This window comes from Sabethes cyaneus, chromosome 3 (genome assembly GCF_943734655.1).
Source record: "Sabethes cyaneus chromosome 3, idSabCyanKW18_F2, whole genome shotgun sequence".
Lineage (NCBI taxonomy): Eukaryota > Metazoa > Arthropoda > Insecta > Diptera > Culicidae > Sabethes > Sabethes cyaneus.
In genome coordinates this window covers 189868507-189888693 of record NC_071355.1, presented here as the reverse complement: position 1 = coordinate 189888693, position 20187 = coordinate 189868507, and the positions used below count along the sequence as shown (strand labels likewise).

The window sequence follows — 20187 nt, the reverse complement described above, 5'->3', positions numbered from 1 at the left end:
TTACTTACTTAGGTGGCTTGCCGTCCTAAGACCCGTCCATTTCGCCAAAAAACGTCGATTAAATCGAACAAACATTGCGGTGGCGGCGATTATCTGAAATCAACATTAGTTAGAAATGGTAATCTTTCCAGAATCCTAAAACTTATTGCCAAATATTCATTGAAAACATGTGGAAAATGTTGATTTTTCAATTTATAGCACTCAACAGTTAAGCTGGCTGTTAATTTATTTTTTGTAAAAGTAAATTCGATAGGTATAGATAATGCTTAATTCCGTCTGCTGTAGTTGTCCGTTAATATGGTATGCAATATATGTACATATATTGAAACAGAATCTTTATTCTTGCTAATAAACTGTTTTATGGGCTAGCAAATTTAAAAAATAATAAATGTTGTATAATGCGTTGGGGGTTCAGTTTATAAAAGAGCCTAATAGTCTAAAACTAATTCTTTCACATCATTTATCAAATTAATGAAATTAACCAGAACTGGAAACTTTCTACGTTGTATGCGTTTCTAATGCATGTTTACAAATGTTTCAATGACTAAAAATTAGGTATGAAGCTATATGACCGTCAAGTGAAGAATATACTTTATGTATTAAATTTAATTGAAAAGTGTACTTGAAAAGAATATTAGATGAAATAAATTAACACTAAAAGTACATGTAACCCATTAGAATAAATCGTATTGAAAACAACGTTAATTATTTTTTGTCCTTTTCTCTTCTAATTAGACTTCTAAAAGTGCAAAAAGGCTCATAAAATTATAATTCTATTTCAAATTGTTTTGAAATACCAAAGTAATAGAGAAGACAAAAAAGGGTTTAAGACAAGGCGTACATTTATTTGCATTTTCGTATGTTTGAGGAGCCCAGCAAGAAATGAAATTAGCAAATAACATTGATTATATTTTGAGGAATAATGAAACCTATCGGATTGGTATAATATACTAACAAAAGTAATTGCTTGAGGACTTTCAGTAGAGTATAATTCATTCGGTAATTTCTTACCAATCGATTGATAAGTAAAATTAAAAATCTAATGAATCTAATTGACATTCTCATTTCATACATATCAATATCAAATCACAACAAAGCTTTGATTTCGATAGAGGAAATCGAAAGTGTCAACAAATTATATGTTTAATAAACCAACAATTTGCGTAAAAAAGAACATGCAAAATTTCAAATCAATAATGGGAGAATGCACAAAGGCGAAAGAAAACATTTGAGGGCGTTGAACAGAACAATCATAGATTTCGGCGGCAACGAAAATATAATTGGTGGTGCAATGATACTGTTTTAAAAAAGTTTTGAATGTATATTGCATATCATTAGACAGTTAACTGCAGTAGACGGAATTAGGCGTTATATAATAACATCGAGTCTACTTTTACAAAAAATAAATTGACACTCAGCACAACTGTTGGGTACTGAGAATTGAAAAATCAACATTTTCCACATGTTTTAGCGTATATTTGGCAATAAATTTTACGATTTTGATTGCCATTTCTAACTAATGGTTTAGCACAGTTGTAAGAAACAGATGTTCTATGAAAATCCGGTAGTCAATTAACCATTCCCTCAAAAGCTAAACTTTTCAAAAACGCACAAAACTTAACCTACACTTTGAGTACATCCAAAATTTACTATTTACGGCATTTAATTCAATTGGTGGCAGTACGAAGTTTGCCGGGTCAGCTAGTTATAGAATAGAAACTAACCTAACACACCAAGAGCAAATAGATATTAATATTTTGGTATAAATTAATTCTTGTAATTTCAACTTTAACAGCGACCGTTCATAATATTGTTTCAATTGTAACATTCCAAAACTACGCCTGAAGTCTAATCAAATTTTAAATACATTAATACATAACAAAACAAATTTTTACCTGTTTAAAATCCTGCTCACTGGAAATATTGATGAGTAAATTATGCATTTTTTCCGAAAACTTAAAATATTGCGGTAATTTTTACGGTCAATTCACATTACACATTCCTTCTTTAGAGATTCGATTCCAAACTTTCCAAACATAAAACAATAACAAACAGAAACTGACAGCCTTTCTGACAGCATTAAAGATGCTTGGCTGCTTGCCATGCCTGGATGCTTGGCATGCCACATAAAATTTTTCAGTTGTGAAGTACACGGAAAAAAATTTGCACGTTGAAGTCACTATGGGCGAGAACCATTTTCGCAAAAATTTGAAATTTTTAGTTATTTAAGGAGGCATAGTACTTTTTACACCATATTTTTGCCTGCTTTCAAATATTTTTTCTCGCGATAAGTGAATCGATTCAGGCTTTTTGCATTTTAAGCTGCATTTTTTTATACTAATATTTACAATTTCACAATATTTTTCGGAAGCAGTTTTCGGGCCCAAAAGCAGGATTCTGTTCATTCTGTTCATGTTCATTCTGTTCTTCTTGCCAATATGAACACAGCGAATATATTTTCATCGAAAGAATTTTTGTTTCAAACAAAAAACTGCTTTTGGAATTGGCAGAATCGATGACGACTACCCAGGTAACCAATAAGCATTTTCAATGCAATTTAAATGCAAGCCAATAAGCATTTAAGTTGCCTTAAATGCTACCTAAATGCTAATTTGGCAAAATATGCGGCTACTTTACTGCTAGCCCTCTTATAGTGCTGACAATGCTTATTTGCAGCTAGTTACCGACAAGAAGAATTTAAATAGAATTGTGGATGCCAAATTACAACAGTTATGCAGTCAAAAGGGTGATAAACAACAACCTGCAGTATAAAATGCCAGGAATGCTAATAAACGATTGATTTACTGCTTATACTAATGCTTATTGGTTACCTGGGTAATTTCGCCTTAAATTATATCCTCTTTGATCTATTCTTTTCTGAAAATTCGAACGCACAACAAAATGGCGGATATTCAAACATAAAAGTCAGTTAAACGTTTCTAAAAAATACATAAAATGCAATATCGTAAAAAGGATGGGTCAAAGACAAGATAATTTTATAAGCTTTTAAACAAAAAAAGAAGCAAGTGAATTGCTTGAGCTATGTTCTTCAGATATTTATGGTACCGACTTTGAAGACCTGGTTTCGAGAAAAACGGCGTTGAAGTTTTTATTCGCTGTGTAATCGCTCCAGACATGCGCGGTATAAATAGTTGTAACTTCGCCATTTTTTGGTATTCATCCAAACGGTTTGAAACACATATGCTCAAAATGTTAATCTTTCGATATCTATACATATAAAAATGGATTTCTGTCTGTCCTGTCTGTCTGTCCGTATGTTCCTTATAGAATCAAAAACTACTGAACCGATCGGCGTGAAAATTTGCATGTAGGGATTTTTGGGGCCAGGGAAGGTTCTTATGATAGTTAGAGACCCCTCTCCCCACTACGAGGGGAGCTCCCATACACATGAAACACAAATTTCTGCATAACTCAAAAACTAATCAAGCAAATGGAACAAAATTTGGCATGTGGGTGTTTTTGGAGACAAGATCTTTTTCTATGGTGAATTTAGACCTCTCCTCTCTTTAGAAGGGGAATTATGACCCCTCTCCCCTTTAAGATGGGGGGGCTTCCATACAAATGAAATACAAATTTCCTCATAACTCGAGAACTAATCAAGCAAATAGAACCAAATTTTACATATGAAGGTTTTTGGAGGCATGATTTTTTTCTATGATGAATTAGGACCCCTTACCCTTTTGAGAGGGGGCTCCCATACAAATGAAATACAAATTTCCTTATTACTCCGGAACTAATCAAGCAAATGGAGCAATTTTTTTCTATGGTGAATTGAGACCCCTCCCCTCTTTAGCAGGGGAATTATATCCCTTCCCCCTTCAATAGTGGAGAGCTCCTATACAAGTGAAATACAAATATCCTCATAATTAGATAACTAATCAAGCAAATGGAACCAAATTTGGCATGTGGGGGGTTTTGACAGCAGGATTTTTTTGTATGATAGTTTGAGGCCCCTCACCCCTGTGGTAGGGGGATAAGGACTTTCATACAAAGAAAACAGAAGTTTTTGCGTAACTCAAAAACTAATCGAACTCGAGAAATTTTAGACTCTTTCATAAAACATTAGTCAATAACAAGACCACCAAAAACTATCAATAGTAACATTAGATGATTCAGAGCGAGACGGACATAGGCCTCGAGTGTTGCCGGCGACCTGCTGTTGGAAGCACCGGCCACTGCGCGGAGGGGGGGGGGGGCAGACCCCGTAGAGATCACCTCTATCTAGGTTTATTTATTTTCCTAGATCTACTGACCTTTATTACTTTCCTTCAGTTGGGTCACCTCTGCGAAATGGTACTTTCTACGAAAAGATTTTCCGTGAAATGTTTTTCGCCAAATGGTATTCTGCGAAACTCTATATTCCGCGTTATGGTCAACCGAGAAGTGGTGTTCCACAAAATGGTAATTGGCCAAATAGTTTGTAATGATGGCGAATATTTAAACGCTATCCGCTTTATTTTATCAGGCTAAGCAATGGGGGGAGTTGTTTTCTACTTTACTGTGAGGAAAATTTGCACATTAAAACACCCATGAACTCCCCGGAAACTTGCAAAACTCGAGATTGTGACAAAGGTCATCCGAGATTCACGATTTATGTACAACACAGTTTAATTTGTGACAGTACGAAGTTTGTCGGGTCAGCTAGTAAATCAATAAAAAAAAAATTCGATTATTTTAAATTAAAAAAGTACTATGCCCCCTTAAAATTAAGCAAAAGCACCGTAAATGCATTCTTGCATAGGGTCACACTAATCTTCTCTGTATGATTCCAATTTTAGTATATGTCCAGCCGAAGCTAGAACCAAGGGTAGTGAAAGCTTTATTGATTTTTACCGCACTCTATTTCCTTTTTTGGTGGCAATTTTATTACCAATATTTTATTGAATACTAGCTGACCCGACAAACTTCGTATTGCCACAAATTAACCTGTGTTGTACATAAATCATGAATCTCGGATGATCTTTGTCACTTGTCGAGTTTTGCAAGCCCCCCAGTGGGCGGCGCTTCCGACGGCGGGTCACCGGCAACACTCGCGACCGGCTCGTCCTGAATGATCTAGTGTTACTATAGATATTTTTTGTGGTCTTGTTATTGATTAATGTTTTATGGAAGAGTCTCGAATTTCTCGAGTTGGATTAGTTTTTGAGTTTCGCAAAAATTTCTGTTTTATTTGTATGAGAGTCCATATCCCCCTACCACAGGGGTGAGAGGTCTCTAACTATCATAAAATAAATTCAAGACTCAAAAATCTCCTACATGCTAAATTTGGTTCCATTTGCTTGATTAGTACTCAAATTATAAGGAAATTTGTATTTCATTTGTATGGGAGCCCACCCTCTTAAAAGGGAAAGGGGTCGTAATACACCACAGAAAAAAAATTCTGCCATCTAAAACTCTCACATGCCAAATTTGGTTCCATTTGCTTGATTAGTTCTAAAGTTATGAGCAAATTTGTATTTCGTTTGAATGGGAGCCCCCCCCCCCCCCTCCTAAAAAGGTAAGAAGTCCTAATTCATCATGGGAAAAATGGTTGCCTCTAAAAACACCCACATGCCAAATATGGTTCCATTTGCTTGATTAGTTCTCGAATTATGAGGAAATTTGTATTTCATTTGTGTAGAAGCCCCCCCTCTTGAAGTGTGGAAGGATCCTAATTCACCGTAGAAAATATTTTTGCCTCCAAAAACCTCCACATGCCGAATTTGGTTCTATTTGCTTGATTAGTTCTCGAGTTATGTGGAAATTTGTATTTCATTTGTATTGGAGCCCCCCCTCCTAATGTGGGAAGAGGTCCTAATTCATCACAGAAAAAATTCTTGCCTCCAAAAACACCTACACGCCAAATTTGGTTCCATTTGCTGGATTAGTTCTCGAGTTATGAGGAAATTTGTATTTCGTTTGTATAGGACCCCCCCTCCTAAAGTGGGGAGGGGTCCCAATTCATCATTGAAAAAAAATTGTCTCCAAAAACACACACATGCCAAATTTGGTTCAATTCGCTTGATTAGTTCTCGAGTTATGAGGAAATTTGTATTTCATTTGTACAGGAGCCCCTCCTCTTAAAGTGGGGAGGGGTCCTAATTCACCATAGAAAATTTTCTTGCCCTCGAAAACCTTCACATGCCAAAGTTGGTTCCATTTGCTTGATTAGTTCTCGAGTTATGAGGAAATTTGTATGGAAGCCCCCCCTCTTAAAGGGGAGAGGAGTTACAATTCCCCTTATAAAGAGGGAGGGGTCTCAATTTACCATAGAATAAATTCTTGTCACCGAAAACACCCACATGCCAAATTTGGTTCTATTTGCTTGATTAGTTCTCGAGTTATGAGGAAATTTGTATTTCATTTGTATAGGAGCCCCCCCTCCTAAAGTGGTGAGAGGTTCTTATTCATCATAGAAAACATTCTTGCCTCCAAAAACACCTACATGCCAAATTTGGTTCCATTTGCTGGATTAGCTCTCGAGTTATAAGGAAATTTGTATTTCGTTTGTATAGGAGCCCCCCCCCCTCTTAAAGTGGGGAGGGGTCCCAATTCATCATAGAAAAAAAATTTGTCTTCAAAAACACACACATGCCAAATTTGGTTCCATTTGCTTGATTAGTTCTCGAGTTATGAGGAAATTGGTATTTCATTTGTACAGGAGCCCCCCCCTCTTAAAGTGAGGAGGGGTCCTAATTCAACATAGAAAATTTTCTTGCCCTCGAAAACCTTCACATGCCAAATTTGGTTCCATTTGCTTGATTAGTTCTCGAGTTATGAGGAAATTTGTATGGAAACCCCCCCTCTTAAAGGGGAGAGGAGTTATAATTCCCCTTATAAAGAGGGGAGGGGTCTCAAATTACCCTAGAATAAATTCTTGTCACCGAAAACACCCACATGCCAAATTTGGTTCTATTTGCTTGATTAGTTCTCGAGTTATGCAGAAATTTGTGTTTCATTTGTATGGGAGCCCCCCCTCTTAGTGGGGAGAGGGGTCTCTAACCATCACTAAAACCTTTCCTGGCCCCAAAAACCTCTACATGCAAATTTTCACGCCGATTGGTTCAGTAGTTTTTGATTCTATAAGGAACACAGGACAGACAGACAGACAGACAGACAGACAGACAGACAGACAGACAGACAGACAGACAGACAGACAGAAATCCTTCTTTATAGGTATAGATCTATTGCCGTAGGCGTATGAATCATGAGTTGCAGGCACGATTTGGAGAGATTCCCATCGTACACCTGGCGCAAGGATGCCGGACGACTGTGCAGAGACAACCCGTCAAGAACCCCACAGGTACCAGGAATAGCGGGGTCCAACGTGCTAGAAGACACGACCAGGTTGAAGCCGACTTGCATGTGTCGAGACGCTCAACGAGTTTGAGATTAGTAGCCCAGGACCGAGTACAGCGGAGAGGGCCAGGCGCAAGCTAAATTTTAACCTGTGTCGGTCGACGTCTGACCGCCAATGCTTTCAGGGTTGTTGCAAATTCCATTTGTGAGTGTAAATTGTGAACAGATGTTTGACCTCACTAAAAAGTCCTAATGTATGGCAGACTTTCTTTTTTTGTTCAACGAGAATCAGTTCGGTGTCAGGTTCATTTTTCTAATGTTCTCCACTTTATTTCCGTATAGTTTTTTTTCTTGTTTTTGATTTTTGCGTCCTTGAACGATGGATGTATGCGTACATGCTTCTCATGGTATGACAATAACGGTCTGTGTAAACTGTGGCTTTTCTCTATCGATCGTAATACACCGCCCTGCACAAAAGCCTAATAAAAGCTCTGCGCATTAGGGCGCTGCAGTTAGAAGATTTTGTTTTAATGTTGTTTTGTCGTATTGAATGACACCTTCACTCCGTCCCTGCGTTGATTTCACTTTATTCGAACACGTTTTTTAATCAGTATTTCTAGTGTATACATGAACTATACAACCGAATGTTCGTTAAAAAATTTTAAAGTTTAGTTTTACTTCTTTAAAATTGACATATCATAAATCACATTTCCCCGTTAATGCCATTCGTTTTGTCATGTTGGTTTGATCCCGAAACGGAGGTATTTAATTTTTAATTTTTTTTCGTTTAATTATTTTGCAAATAATTTAGGCGCCTATTTATGTATCAGCATACGACAATATTCTTCACTCGGACAGTCTTCGCGTGTTAGTTTTCAAAATTACGTGGGATGGTCTGCTTCTTAACAATAACGCGCCGCAGAAACTGTGTTTCGCTAGTGTAAACACGACGCTACGTGAGGAGGTGTAAAATTGGTTCACGATCACTTGAAAAAATGGCTGAGCTCAAAAATGGTCTCTAAAACAACGGTCTCTGTTCTATTATGTGTGTTCTCTCCGCGTCGGGACTGAGAGGTTCCAGTTTTTTAATCGGTTTCTTCTACTAGTGGTAAGATTTTCATTTAAAAGCTACAATTATTCTTTGTAAATTTTGCTTGTGTTTGCTTCTATGTGACATGTACTATGAAAATTTGGGTTAAATATGGGTGTGTGTACTTTTCAATTCGATACGGCTAGATTTACGAAACTGTTTTCATTCTCTACCAGCAAAAATTTTATGTCATCTTTTTATTCAATCTTCCTTTCTTTGAAATAGAATTTACAACAAAGATAAAAGAAAAGAACTTACATTTATGTTTACATTTTTTCTTCGAAAAAAGTTTATCTTCATAGTATAATTTATCAATTATCAATTAAACTATAAATAGTGATCCTTTTACATTTATAAGGTTGCGCTTTACTAAAGCGGCACGAAAGCGCAGCAAAGACCAAGCGTACCAGGAAGTTTGTTTTTTTATGTAAAATCCCTATTCCTCAGCTTCGGGTATTTGCTCCGCTTTGGCCCTTTTGCCGCTACTGCTCACGCTAATAATATCCCAAGTTTTTTTTCTCCCTAGCGGAAAATGAAATTTTTAGTTTTTTTTGTTTAAATTTTTTTTTATTTGCTCACGATTTTCTTTTTTCATGCTGAAAAAAGTGGACAATGCATTTATGGACATTCAGTAATAATTATATCAAAGAATTTCGTGTGCTTGCAGCCAGTTTATCGTTTTTTTTTGTGATTTCTTATTTTTTGTTCGCAAAATCTGAATCTTTGCGCGCGATGTGTCTGCTTGCTGGTTTTCTTTCTCTTAACTTCACATTTCATCATACAAAAGTTTCGCCCAGTGGCCGGAGATGAACATATGATGGTATGTGTGTGTGTAGTAAATTCATGTGTTCATCTCGTCGTTCAGGCGACCGTCAAGCGACTGAATCCTTGTAGGTAGCATTCTTGTTTTCTAAGTGATTGTTTGTTGTTGTGTTTATGAAGTTTTTAAATATTTTTATAAAATTAATTTATAATATAACTTGAAAGTTTTTAAAAATATGTAAAAAATTTCCCTCATACTTCTGCGCTGCAAAGTTTTTTTTTGATGCTTTCATGTGGTGTGTTCGTTACTGTTTCTGCACTGTCGTGTCAATGTGTGTTTGTGTGGATTCATCATCATCGTCACTGTTGTATGTCAGTTTCGCCTGGATTTTCGCTTCTTTTTGGCTAACCCAAAAACAATGAACTGTGTTGTAGTTAGTAGTTTATTTGCTCGCTCTGATGCTACTGATGTCTGAAGTTATTTGCTTTTTTTTTATTACTTCACAGTGTTTATTTTTACGATTATATTTAATTAATCATTAATAATAATCAATAGATTTATTCAGCCGTGATTTCTGCTGGCGCAGATTGCTGAAGCTGAGCTGCCTTTTCTGGAATTTTATCCTAAAAAATATTTAGAAAAGGAAGAATATTAATGTTACTAGTGTTTTGGAATTTCACGAAAAAAAATTAAAAAATAACTTTAACACTGCACAATTTAAGGTGAAATGAATAAGCGGTTCAACATGATTCTCTCCGATTCCAATTAAATTTTCAACATGTTATTTTTTTCAAAATTACAATACGAAAAAACTCATACACCCTTTTCACGGGTTAGTCGTAATGGTCAATACATCACTTCCTTCACTCATGAAAACAGCGCTGAAAATTTCACTCATATCGGAGAGGATCGTGCAAGCAATTCCCATTTTCCCGGCAGATTTCCCTTGGAAATGCCCCACTGCTCAATGGTATCGACATCGGCAACTTATCTGGTGTGAAAATGAAACTATAGACTCACCTCCTTTTTGTGGTCACCATCGCCGTTCAGGCTCTCGGTAGCGGACGTCTCGTGCACACCATTTCCATTCTCGACGGTGCCGTTTTCCGTTGCGGTTCCGTTCTGCTGCTGGTTGATAGAACGAATGGTGCGGCGCAAGCAGAGTTTCAGATTTTCGATCATTGAAGGGGGTGTGTAAGAGCACAGATGAAGAGGAAAGAGATAGAGAACGAGAAAAAACGAGTAATGAGAGAAGCCCGGTAGGTGCAATCAAGAAAAAAATAACACAAGTGCATTTTATATACAACACTTTGGCGAAAGTTCGCATTGCAGCGATAAATAGTGGCGACTATTTTTTTTTTTTTTTTGGAACATTCCGCTAGAGTGATTACGAAAGCATGTTTGTTTATAGTAAAGACCAGAACGTGGATGCAGCACTATATGAAATCTACGACAACCAGTACTGGATGGTCTTTTTAAACAGATTTTTGTTATTTAGTTTTGAAAAAATACACCGCAACCAACCACTCAAATACTACACACTAGCAAGTATTGTTTAGTAAATGTAGAACAGTCAGTACAGATGTTTAGCGACCTATGCATAGTTGATTGGTTTAATCTTCTAAAAGCAATGTTTTAGTAAAGGATAACATTCATGTTTTTGGCTTTCGATATGATTTAAAGTTTTCGGGTGTACTGCTTTGGGTGAATTTCGGGATAGAGTAATTGGGGAATTGTTAGGATAGAGTTGTTTTGGCAGTGGGAATTCGACAAACACAGGGATGGCTTACTTTTCGCTAAAAAGTTAATAAGGAAATGCCGGAATTATCATTTAGCTATGTTAGAATTTTCACGACACTCTGTTTTTGCACTACTGTTGAAACGAACGAACAATGACGGGTCACGGCTAGACACACACAGCAAGGAAAACGAGCAGTTGTTACGCGTACAATTGCGGAATTCTATATTCTACGTCCACAGCTTTTCCGCGATAGCAGAGGAAGAACCGTCTTCAAAACACAGGAACTCACTTGACCTATCAATTAAATTATTCATGTCTATTGCAAAACAAGGGTCACTAATTTCTGCGACTGAATAAACAAATGTACGAATGAACAAGATCAGCGTTGGAAAGGATGAAGCTAATGATGCTTAAATACTACTCATTGCTGAAAAAATCCAAAATACAGGTAAAGGTTTCTTGAGATGTGATCATTCGTTATGCAATAAACTATGTAATATATAATTTTTTAACCGAACACCAAAAAACCGCACTCAAATTATGATACAATGTTTATGCATCAAAATATGTCAGACTTTGTCTTTTGTTTGTTTTTTGTATATATTTTGATGCATTTTGAGGCATTCTGTCGCTTTGCCGACCGTTGGCTGTAACGTGCTTCGTGCATGGAAATGAATATAGAAGAAAATTGTGAACTACAAAAACGGTGCAAAGCACTATGTTGCGATTAAGGCTTTGATTGAAATTGATTGTTTATTAAAAAAAAGTCTGATTTAAATTATCTATTTAACTATCAACTTCGTATACGCATTTCCTTTATAGCTTTTGTTTCCAACTGGTTTAAAATTTAATTTTCTGTTTAGTAGTATTGTCCTACCGTTTCCAAACAATAGTAGCTTTGTCCATTGTCCTACTTATTTTTCTTTACCCTAAACTATGTTTCTTTTTTTTAGACGTCAAATAGTTGCACTGCGAATTATTTAATTCACTTCATCCAAGTTCTGCCCACACCATCACCATAACTGATCTTCTCTCGTGCTTGCAGTGTGCGATTCATGTCAATGTTCGGGTTTTCGTGTTTTCGTGTTCAGTCTTTCATGTTCAAGCAGCTACCCTCTCTCTATCTAAACTTACACCACAAATCAATCAAATTCAAACGCTCACAACAATCCCTCTCCTATGAACCAGCAAAATGCGCGCTGGCTAGTCTAGTAGTAGCCAGCAGCCCACCCCCCAAAACCGTGTTCAAAATCCGTTGAATGTAATGTACAGCCAAAGGTAGGAAACGAAGCAAACCAAATGAAAGGAAACGAATATCAGAACGATGTGTTCCTGAGCCTGTTGAACGTGTGTTGCATTGCATTTCGGGAAGATGGGAAAAGAAAAAGGGCGCACGCAAATATACAAAACAAGAAACAAATGGAACTATTTAAATAATGCGGGTTTTTTACGGTTATCGCACTAGTAATAAGTAAAGTAGTATAAAAAACGCAACAACAGCACAACTCCGAAAAAGATGTGTGAAACAGAGACGAGCAACTAGCTTGTGACTGAATTAAATTTGGTTTTTGGTTGATGTGCTAAGAAATATTATTCACCTTTTTGACTACCAGTTGCTCGGTTGCTTCCACTGGTTTCTGCTTCTGCACAGGCTGTGCTGGTGCCGGTACCGGCGCTGCAGTCTCTTCCTGTTCTTTTTGCTCAGTAACTTGTTCTTCCTTATTGCTTGCTGCCTGTTCTACTACCGCTTCTGTCGCCGTCGCCGGTTCCTTCTGCTCTGCAGGGATCACTACTTCGGTAACTTCTGCCGCCGGTACAGTCTCTGATTTGGGTGCTTCGACTGGTTTTTCTTCCGCTACCGCTGGGGCCGATTCTTCGACAGCTGGAGTGGTTGGAAGTGCGGTTGGCTCGGAGACAGGAGCTGCAGGAAGAGATTGCTCGGCGGATTCCAGCGAAGTCGGTGTGGTGGCCGCAGGGGATTCTGGCGGGGGAGGTAAGCTCATGGCGTCACTTTGGGACAGAGTAGGCGGTGATGGAAGCGATTCAAGCGAGTTCTGTGGAAGTGGAGAGGAAATATCGACGGAGAGATTCTGTTCATCGGCAGTCGCGTCACCCGGTGCGGCGGCAGCGATCGTTGGCAGCGGAGAGGGAAGCGAATCTGGCACAGGTTCGTCATCGGCAGCTGGTGGCGGTGGTGGCGGAGGCAGATCGTCGGTGGTGTTGCTGACTTCGTCAGCTTCCGGAATCGGTTCCGACACCGGAGCAGGTTCGACGGGTTTCTCTTCTGAAGCGACCGGAGCTGGCTGGCTTTCTTCTACTTTAGCTTCTGTTGCGACAACAACGGGTTCAGTAACTGCTGGTTCCGCGGCGGCAACTGGTGCTGGAGTAGCAGACTCAGTGGCAGCAACCGTTTCCGTCGAAACGGGCTCTGCGGCGACTGGCTCGGTAGCCGCTGGCTCCGCTGCAACTGATTCTGGAGCGGCTGGTTCCGCTGCAGCTGGTTCAGGAGCAGCTGGTTCCGCTGCAACTGGTTCAGGAGCGGCCGGCTCTGCTGCCACTGGTGCAGGAGCTGCTGGCTCCGCTGCAACTGGCTCGGCTGCAACTGGTTCCGGTGCAGCTGGCTCGGCAGCGACTGGTTCTGGAGCGGCCGGCTCAGCAGCAGCTGGTTCTGTTGCTTGTTCCTGTGCAACAGGTTGCGCTGCAACCACTTCAGGAGCAGCCGTTTCTACTACCGCTTGCTTTTCCTCCACTGGCTTCGCTGGCTCTGCTTCTACAACGGGCTGTTCCACCTTCGGCTCTGGTACTACTTCTTCTTTAGGTGCTTCAGTCGACACTGGCGATGCTTCAACAGGCTTTTGTTCCTCTGTGGCTTCTACAGCTTGCTGATCTTTCTGTGGCTCTTCGATCTTAGCTGCGACCTCTTCTTCGACCTTATCCACAGCTGTAGTCAAAATTTGTTCCACAGCCTCGGTGACTGCTTCCTTTACTTCGGTCGCAGTCGGAGCAGCTTCTACGGTTTCTGCCACTTTTTCGACAATTTTTTCCTCTACTACGACAGCAGCCGCATCATCTGTTTTGCTTTCTTCAACAGCAGCTGCTGGAACAGGAGCGGCTTCAGCGGGCTTGGCCTCGACCTTCTCCACAACTGGTTCCTCAACCGGAGCTACACAAACTTCTTCTGCTGGTTTTTGTTCGGCAACTACGACTGCCTCAACTGTACTAACAACCTGCTCTTCTGACTTTTTTTGTTCTTCTACCACAACCTGTTCTTCTGCTTTTTTCTGTTCCCCTTCCTGTTCCGGCAGGACAACCGAGGATGTTTCCGGGATCGAGTTGAGGGAATCGGGTTCGGGCTCGCTAGTGGCCTGGGACATGGAAGCTTCTACGAATGCCATCACCTGGGAGGGAGGAGGATTGGAGGGCAGAGGAGGTGGAGGCGTGCTATCACCACTATCGACAACAACCGGCGCAGCAGCAGGGGTCTCTACGGCAACGACTTCGGCCACTGCCGGAGCACCCGCCGCCTCCACTGTCGGTTTGTCACTTTCTACGGTTACTGGTTTCTCTTGTTCAACAACAATATTATCGGATTTGGTTTCAGTTTGAATAGTGGCGGGTGTTTCCACCGGCGGCACGACGGCCGCCTGAGTTTGTTCTTCATTTGCTTTGTTTACCTCAACAACGGCAACCGGTTCGGCCACCTTCTCTGCAGCGACAACCGGCGCCGGTTCCGCTTCCTTCACGGGCTCGGGGACTTTCTCGGCTTCTGCAACGGGGGCGGCGGCAACGACGGGAGCTTCCACAACGGCGGGGGTTACTTCCTTCTCTTCTGGTTTGCCATTTTGAGTCGGAGCGGTTTCGGTAGCTGGCGTGGTTTCAGCGGTGGCAGGAGCAGTCTCTTGAGCGGGCGATGCAGCGGCGGCGGCTTCTACGACTGATTCTTCGACGGCTTTCACGGGGGCAGCGGCAACTTCCGCTTCGGTCTTTGTTTCCTCAGTCGCCGCTGGGGCGGAGGTCACAGCAGCGGCAGCGGCATCCTCGGTTGGCTGTAAATAGCAGAAAATGGAAACTCCATTAAAATATTATGTACACATGTTTCACCCAAGTGGTTGTCCAAGTCCAAAGCAACCGGTTGTGTTCGATCACCCACGAGAAGCAAGAACCGGCGCTCTCAAGTGGGAGAGACAGGTCAACGAAAGACCGTTTATTAGCTTATTTAGAGCAAGGAATAGGAAAATGTGACACCCACACACGATCGTACCACGGCAGAACGGTCTTAATAAAATCCGAAGAAGGCACACAAACTGTGTTTATTCAGCATAAGCCGGTCTTAATGAAACCGCAAAACCTGCCTGCGGGGGCCGTCAACCAGAACACATAATTCAAAAAGTATTCCCCAGGTGTAATCAATGATCTTGTTTGAGCAAATAAAACCAAGATAAAGAGATGAAGAATGCGAATGGTAAAAGTAATAGCAATGCAGAATTTCAAATCTGCTGCTGCATAAGAACTAAAATATTCCAAAAGCAAAACGAGAGTCGATTGACGATAGTACATGAGCTACATGATCCGATGAAGAATTAGTTAAGGCGTAGTTCGCATATAAAGCTAATGCGTAAAGGACACATTTTATTTAATTTCTTCCACTCGAACACTATCCGCATTTATAAAACCCAATTGATCACGTAAATGTCCACTGGTTTCGCCAACCATGCGCCTCCTTCATAAAGTTCACATTTAATCTGCCAGCAAAATTTCACACGTCCAACCGTCAACACGCTTTGTCAATTCGCAACATTTTCGCAACGATTTCGCTTCACTGATATTTGCAAATGATAATTAACGAAAAAAATCACAGGCTTTCGCAAAAATCCGTAAAAATTTTTATAGCTGATAGCAAATTGCGCACTAGTGATAGCAGTCGTATCCAGTCATCTTCACTTTTCACGTGTTTAGGGCCAAACGAAAAAATTTTTAATCACCTTAACAGCACCCATAACGTAGTATGCAGTTGAACAGCAAATCACAATCAATGCAACCACTATTACCACGAAAATCTTGACCAATTTTCGACTTCCTTAACGTTTAAAGGAATATCTCAAATGCGCAGCTTTATTTTATATTTTCTGAACTTCCAGCAACAAACTGCGTCTCAGGATTCAATTTCAACTTCAAGCAGATCACAGCGATTTATCACAGAACAACAACCGGTACAAAATGCAGATCAAAAGCAGAGCAGGACTTCTCCGATCAGCGCACTTGGATTGGACTTCCGTCTCCTAGTTCTGAACTCGGTAAAGATTTAGCAGACACTGAACTGGTGCAACAGAGTACAAATTAATTTATATGTAGCATCGTGGCCGCAGCAAGCAGTCGGTTGTCATGTCGCACGAGCTGTTGTTGCTTAAGCATGTATGCGCAAATGTGTCCAACGCAAATGTTGCACGCATCCCGATCTCCAAAACACCCACTTGGCCACCACCTCTAGCCCGAAGTTTAAAGACGAAACCAAGGGAAAAGCGCTGAGTCTGTATTATGATTCTCGCATAGAAAGAAGAATATAAAGAGATGTAGCGAAATCGTTCTCTCTCTTCACAGGGGTGCGGCGATAGATTTTCATGAAGAAATAGATCAAAAGTCATTCGCAACGCTCCACGCTAATTTGCGGAAATAATGACTAAGGAGGATACTCTCACGATTAGCTTTCCGCGATGCAACATACAGAGGCAAGTTTGTAGGAACGTGACGTCGCCGGAGAGACGCAGCCGCTTGTGGGTAGGTCCTGACTGAGTAATTAAAAATCACATTCGAAAGCACATGATCGTCGCCATAGGCGACGACGAACGCAGAAACAAACTGAGGAAAAGTGCACCATTTGGAGTCAACATCAACAGGAAAACAAGAAAACCAAACTTGCTTACGTCAGGGGACGGTTGATAGAAAACATGGCACTCACGAGGAATTGCCGGTCACTGTTGTCACTACTTCTATTCGGTAATCCTATTAATATCCTACTTAACGAAGAAAACAATGCTAAGCCTTGAGATAGTCCACACTTGTCAAATTGACAAATGAATCCAAAAATTTGCTCTCTCCAAGGCGCACCACTAGCAGTCAGCACGTCAGTGCATACTTTTGTGCGATAATCATGTGATCAACGGCCGCCGATTGGCGAGATCATATGACCGGGAAGTTGGAAACGTTAATCGGCCTCTTTTGCCTCTGAATGATAAAAACAAGAGTTGAACGCAAAAAAAACAACCTAAAAATAGATTATCTAAAACATTCTATTATGATTAGCATTTTGCCTCATCGTCATTTGCTTTCACCAACCAAAATCATGTTGGCCAATTCCTAACCTACTCGGTACAAGTTATGATCGGTGGCAGTAATCGTGTGCACATTTAATTCGAATTTAACTTCAAAATTGAAAATATTTCATTTTTGTGTCAACACTTAAAATGGTTTTAATGTTATCTTCATTTTGGCTCTAGTTTTCCTTTCATTTTTCATCAATTTTTTTGAATATCAACTTTTATACTACTTGAACTTCATCTCGATTTAATTTCATATTTTATTCAGTTGTTTTATTTTGCTGCATGTTTGTCTTATTTGTTGTAAAATGTTATCATCAGTTTTATCTAAAAAAATATTTCTTCTGTCTTAATAATAATGATTCATTTTTTTGCCACCTTCTCATTAATGTCATGTTACTTTTCTATGTTTTGTATGTTCTGCAATTTCTTTCGATCTGACAGCAGCCTTCGATGGCATTAATCACCAAATCGCCTTAGCCAAATTGGGAAAGTTATCAGTTGGTTACGTTCATACCTCGTTGGTCGTAAGCTAAGTGTAAGTGAAAATCGCTAATAATGGTTCTGAGGAATTGGCTGCTCCGTCTGAGATCCCTCAAGGTAGCCACCTCGAACCATTTATTTTCCAACGATGTGAATTTCAAACTGACAGCTTCCCCTTTGTCTTTTGCAGATGATATGATAAACTCCAGTAAGATTAGTTCTATCGCTGATGCCCGTATGCTTCAAGAGCAATTGTACAGTTTTGCAGATTGATGCTGATAGCACAAGGTTTTTCCAAGTAAGTGTGCCATCTTTACTTTTTCACGAAAGAAAGAACGTATCACATTCTTGTATTAGAATGGCTTTTGGGAACCGTTATTGGAAGAATAAACTGTATCAAAGATTTTGGCGTGTTATTGGATAGTAAATTATCATTTTACCAGCATATATCTTACGTAGTTGGTAAGGTCTCTAGAAATCTCGGCTTCATGTTCCGAATCATCAAGGATTTCAGCAATATCTACTATCTAAAAATCTCACACTGCTCATTGGTGTTCAGTCCTCGAATATTGCTGTCAAATTTGAAATCCTAACTATCACAATAGAGTTGACAGAACCAAAACTGTACAGCGGAGATTTGTACGCTTTGCCTTTCGACACCTTCCATGGAGAGACCTGTTCCGGCTCAATCCTCGAATATTGCTATCAAATTTGAAATCCTAACTATCCCAATAGAGTTGACAGAACCAAAACTGTACAGCAAAGATTTGTACGCTTTGCCTTTCGACACCTTCCATGGAGAGACCTGTTCCGGCTGCCCTCCTGCGCAAATCGCTGCCAACTCGTGAATCTGGACACTCCAGCTGTCCACCGTGGCTCGTGCTGTTTTCGTGTCTGTCGTGCTTATCGTGCTAGAACGGTATGGCCAGCTTTATTCACCAGTCCAACGAAGAATTTTTGGCAGCTGCCCGAGGGTTTTTTCTTCTTCCAGTTTGTTTTGGCTGAAAAATTGACTGTGTAATTATCGACTATCTAAGACGACCTGAACCAAAACAGAATCTGGAGAACAAGCTGTTCTCAAGCCAGCTGCTGCTCAAACAAGCTAGCTGTTTGGTCTCAGGGGTTGGGTGGTGGTGAATGCGATTCTATGGTTTATAGCTTCTGTCGACTGCCGCGAATGCCCACGTTGCGCTGCGATCGATTTACTCTGCACATGTATCTTTGGACAGTGCCTATAAGCTAGGGGGATGGAAGATGAACTTTGTTCCATGGGTCGAGCCTTGCTAAGTTGATAACCACCGATGCTCTGAGATTGGTTTTCTGCTTGGTTCATTTGGGGTTGTTTGTATTGCACAGGGGAGGACAATCGCGGTTAGACGGAGCTGACGAGATCTGCATCTCTCCACTATATACTTTACAATTAAAGTAGTACAAACAGGCAAAGCACATTTACAAATTCGGACTCTTTCAGCCATTATCATTCAGCCTCAATTCTAATTATTTTTGATGGTGTAGTAGTCCTGTTCAATTTCTGTATGAGTCCGTTTTATTTTTATTTTTCAATAATTTGCCTCAACGCTGTTGAAAGTTTGTCGCAATTTTGTTTTTTGTTTGAAACGACTCAATAAATTTGAATCTAAAAATACAAAAAAGGATACCTTCAAACAAGTAATTAAACTACTTAGGTAAATGTACGATTAGTAAAGAAAGTACACTCTCTCCGCCTAAGCAATTAAACGCAGGATAATATTTGCAATAACCCTATCGTACCCCATGCTGAAAAACGAGATCCCATTGAAATTTGCAGCCAGCCATGGAGTCAACTCAACAGCATAGAGAGTTCACGCCCACGCGGCCACTAACTACCGGCAGTATATTGTGTGGCCCTTAGCCAAGCCATTATATGTTGGTCGTTATGCGCCTCTACCGGTTGGCTACTTTAACTTTAGGTGAAACTAACTCCGGGAGAAAGGTCGCATCGACAGGATTGACTTTGAAAAATAGTCTCGGTACGGTAGACGCCGCGCGCCGCGTTGGAGCATTGGACTTCTAGCCGGCATTATGACTTGTGAGAGCAATTACGAAGAATACCGTGTGCCCAAGCTTATCCATCCGGCCAGACGATCGTCGGACCAACCGGAGTTGATGGTGCTTCCCACACACGCATACATAACGGCCCTCGATAGTTTATGTACACCGCAAGCAAGCAAACGGGTAGGAAGTAGTCCCGATGTCGTCTGAGCCCTGAGCGGAAAGAAAGCTAGGGCAATTGCACTATTTGCCCGTCGTCGGCTGCAACAGCCGCCGATGCGAGGTGGGTACATCGTGCAACTGCAACTTCTGAGGCAACATTCCTCGAATGCGCATGTGGGAATTGATTTGTTTTCTTTCGACAAGCCACAACGAGCGAGACCGCGTAGTCCCGCCGTCTGTCCCGAGGGCTGCTGGTTCAACCGAGAGCGCAACCGAGCAGCAGAGAAAGAGACGATTGGAACTG

At 40.4% G+C, this 20187-nt stretch overlaps 2 protein-coding genes and 1 pseudogene across 3 annotated transcripts in view; all 3 read right to left on the bottom strand.

The window, feature by feature from the left end:
* Positions 1-1999, bottom strand: part of LOC128744034 (serine protease inhibitor 28Dc-like) — a 50020-nt gene extending 48021 nt beyond the window's left edge. Inside the window, exon 1 of one of the 2 annotated variants that reach the window (XM_053840773.1) lies at positions 1896-1999. Coding sequence is in view for 1 of the 2 variants with exons in the window: in XM_053840776.1 (XP_053696751.1) it covers positions 1896-1943 (48 nt within the window). In the remaining variant the exon portion in view is untranslated. The remainder of the gene's footprint in view (positions 1-1895) is intronic. The other variant, XM_053840776.1, reaches the window with a different exon arrangement.
* A 2724-nt stretch (positions 2000-4723) lies between these two features.
* Positions 4724-4821, bottom strand: LOC128744864 (U6 spliceosomal RNA; annotated as a pseudogene).
* A 3384-nt stretch (positions 4822-8205) lies between these two features.
* The window catches only part of LOC128741628 (calphotin-like), a 128740-nt gene continuing 116758 nt past the window's right edge, over positions 8206-20187 (bottom strand). The window contains exons 5-7 of the mRNA XM_053837582.1: positions 12492-14939; positions 10173-10280; positions 8206-9775 (exon numbers count right to left, since the gene is read on the bottom strand). Coding sequence (XP_053693557.1) covers positions 9710-9775; positions 10173-10280; positions 12492-14939 — 2622 coding nt within the window. The 3' untranslated portion in view covers positions 8206-9709. The remainder of the gene's footprint in view (positions 9776-10172; positions 10281-12491; positions 14940-20187) is intronic.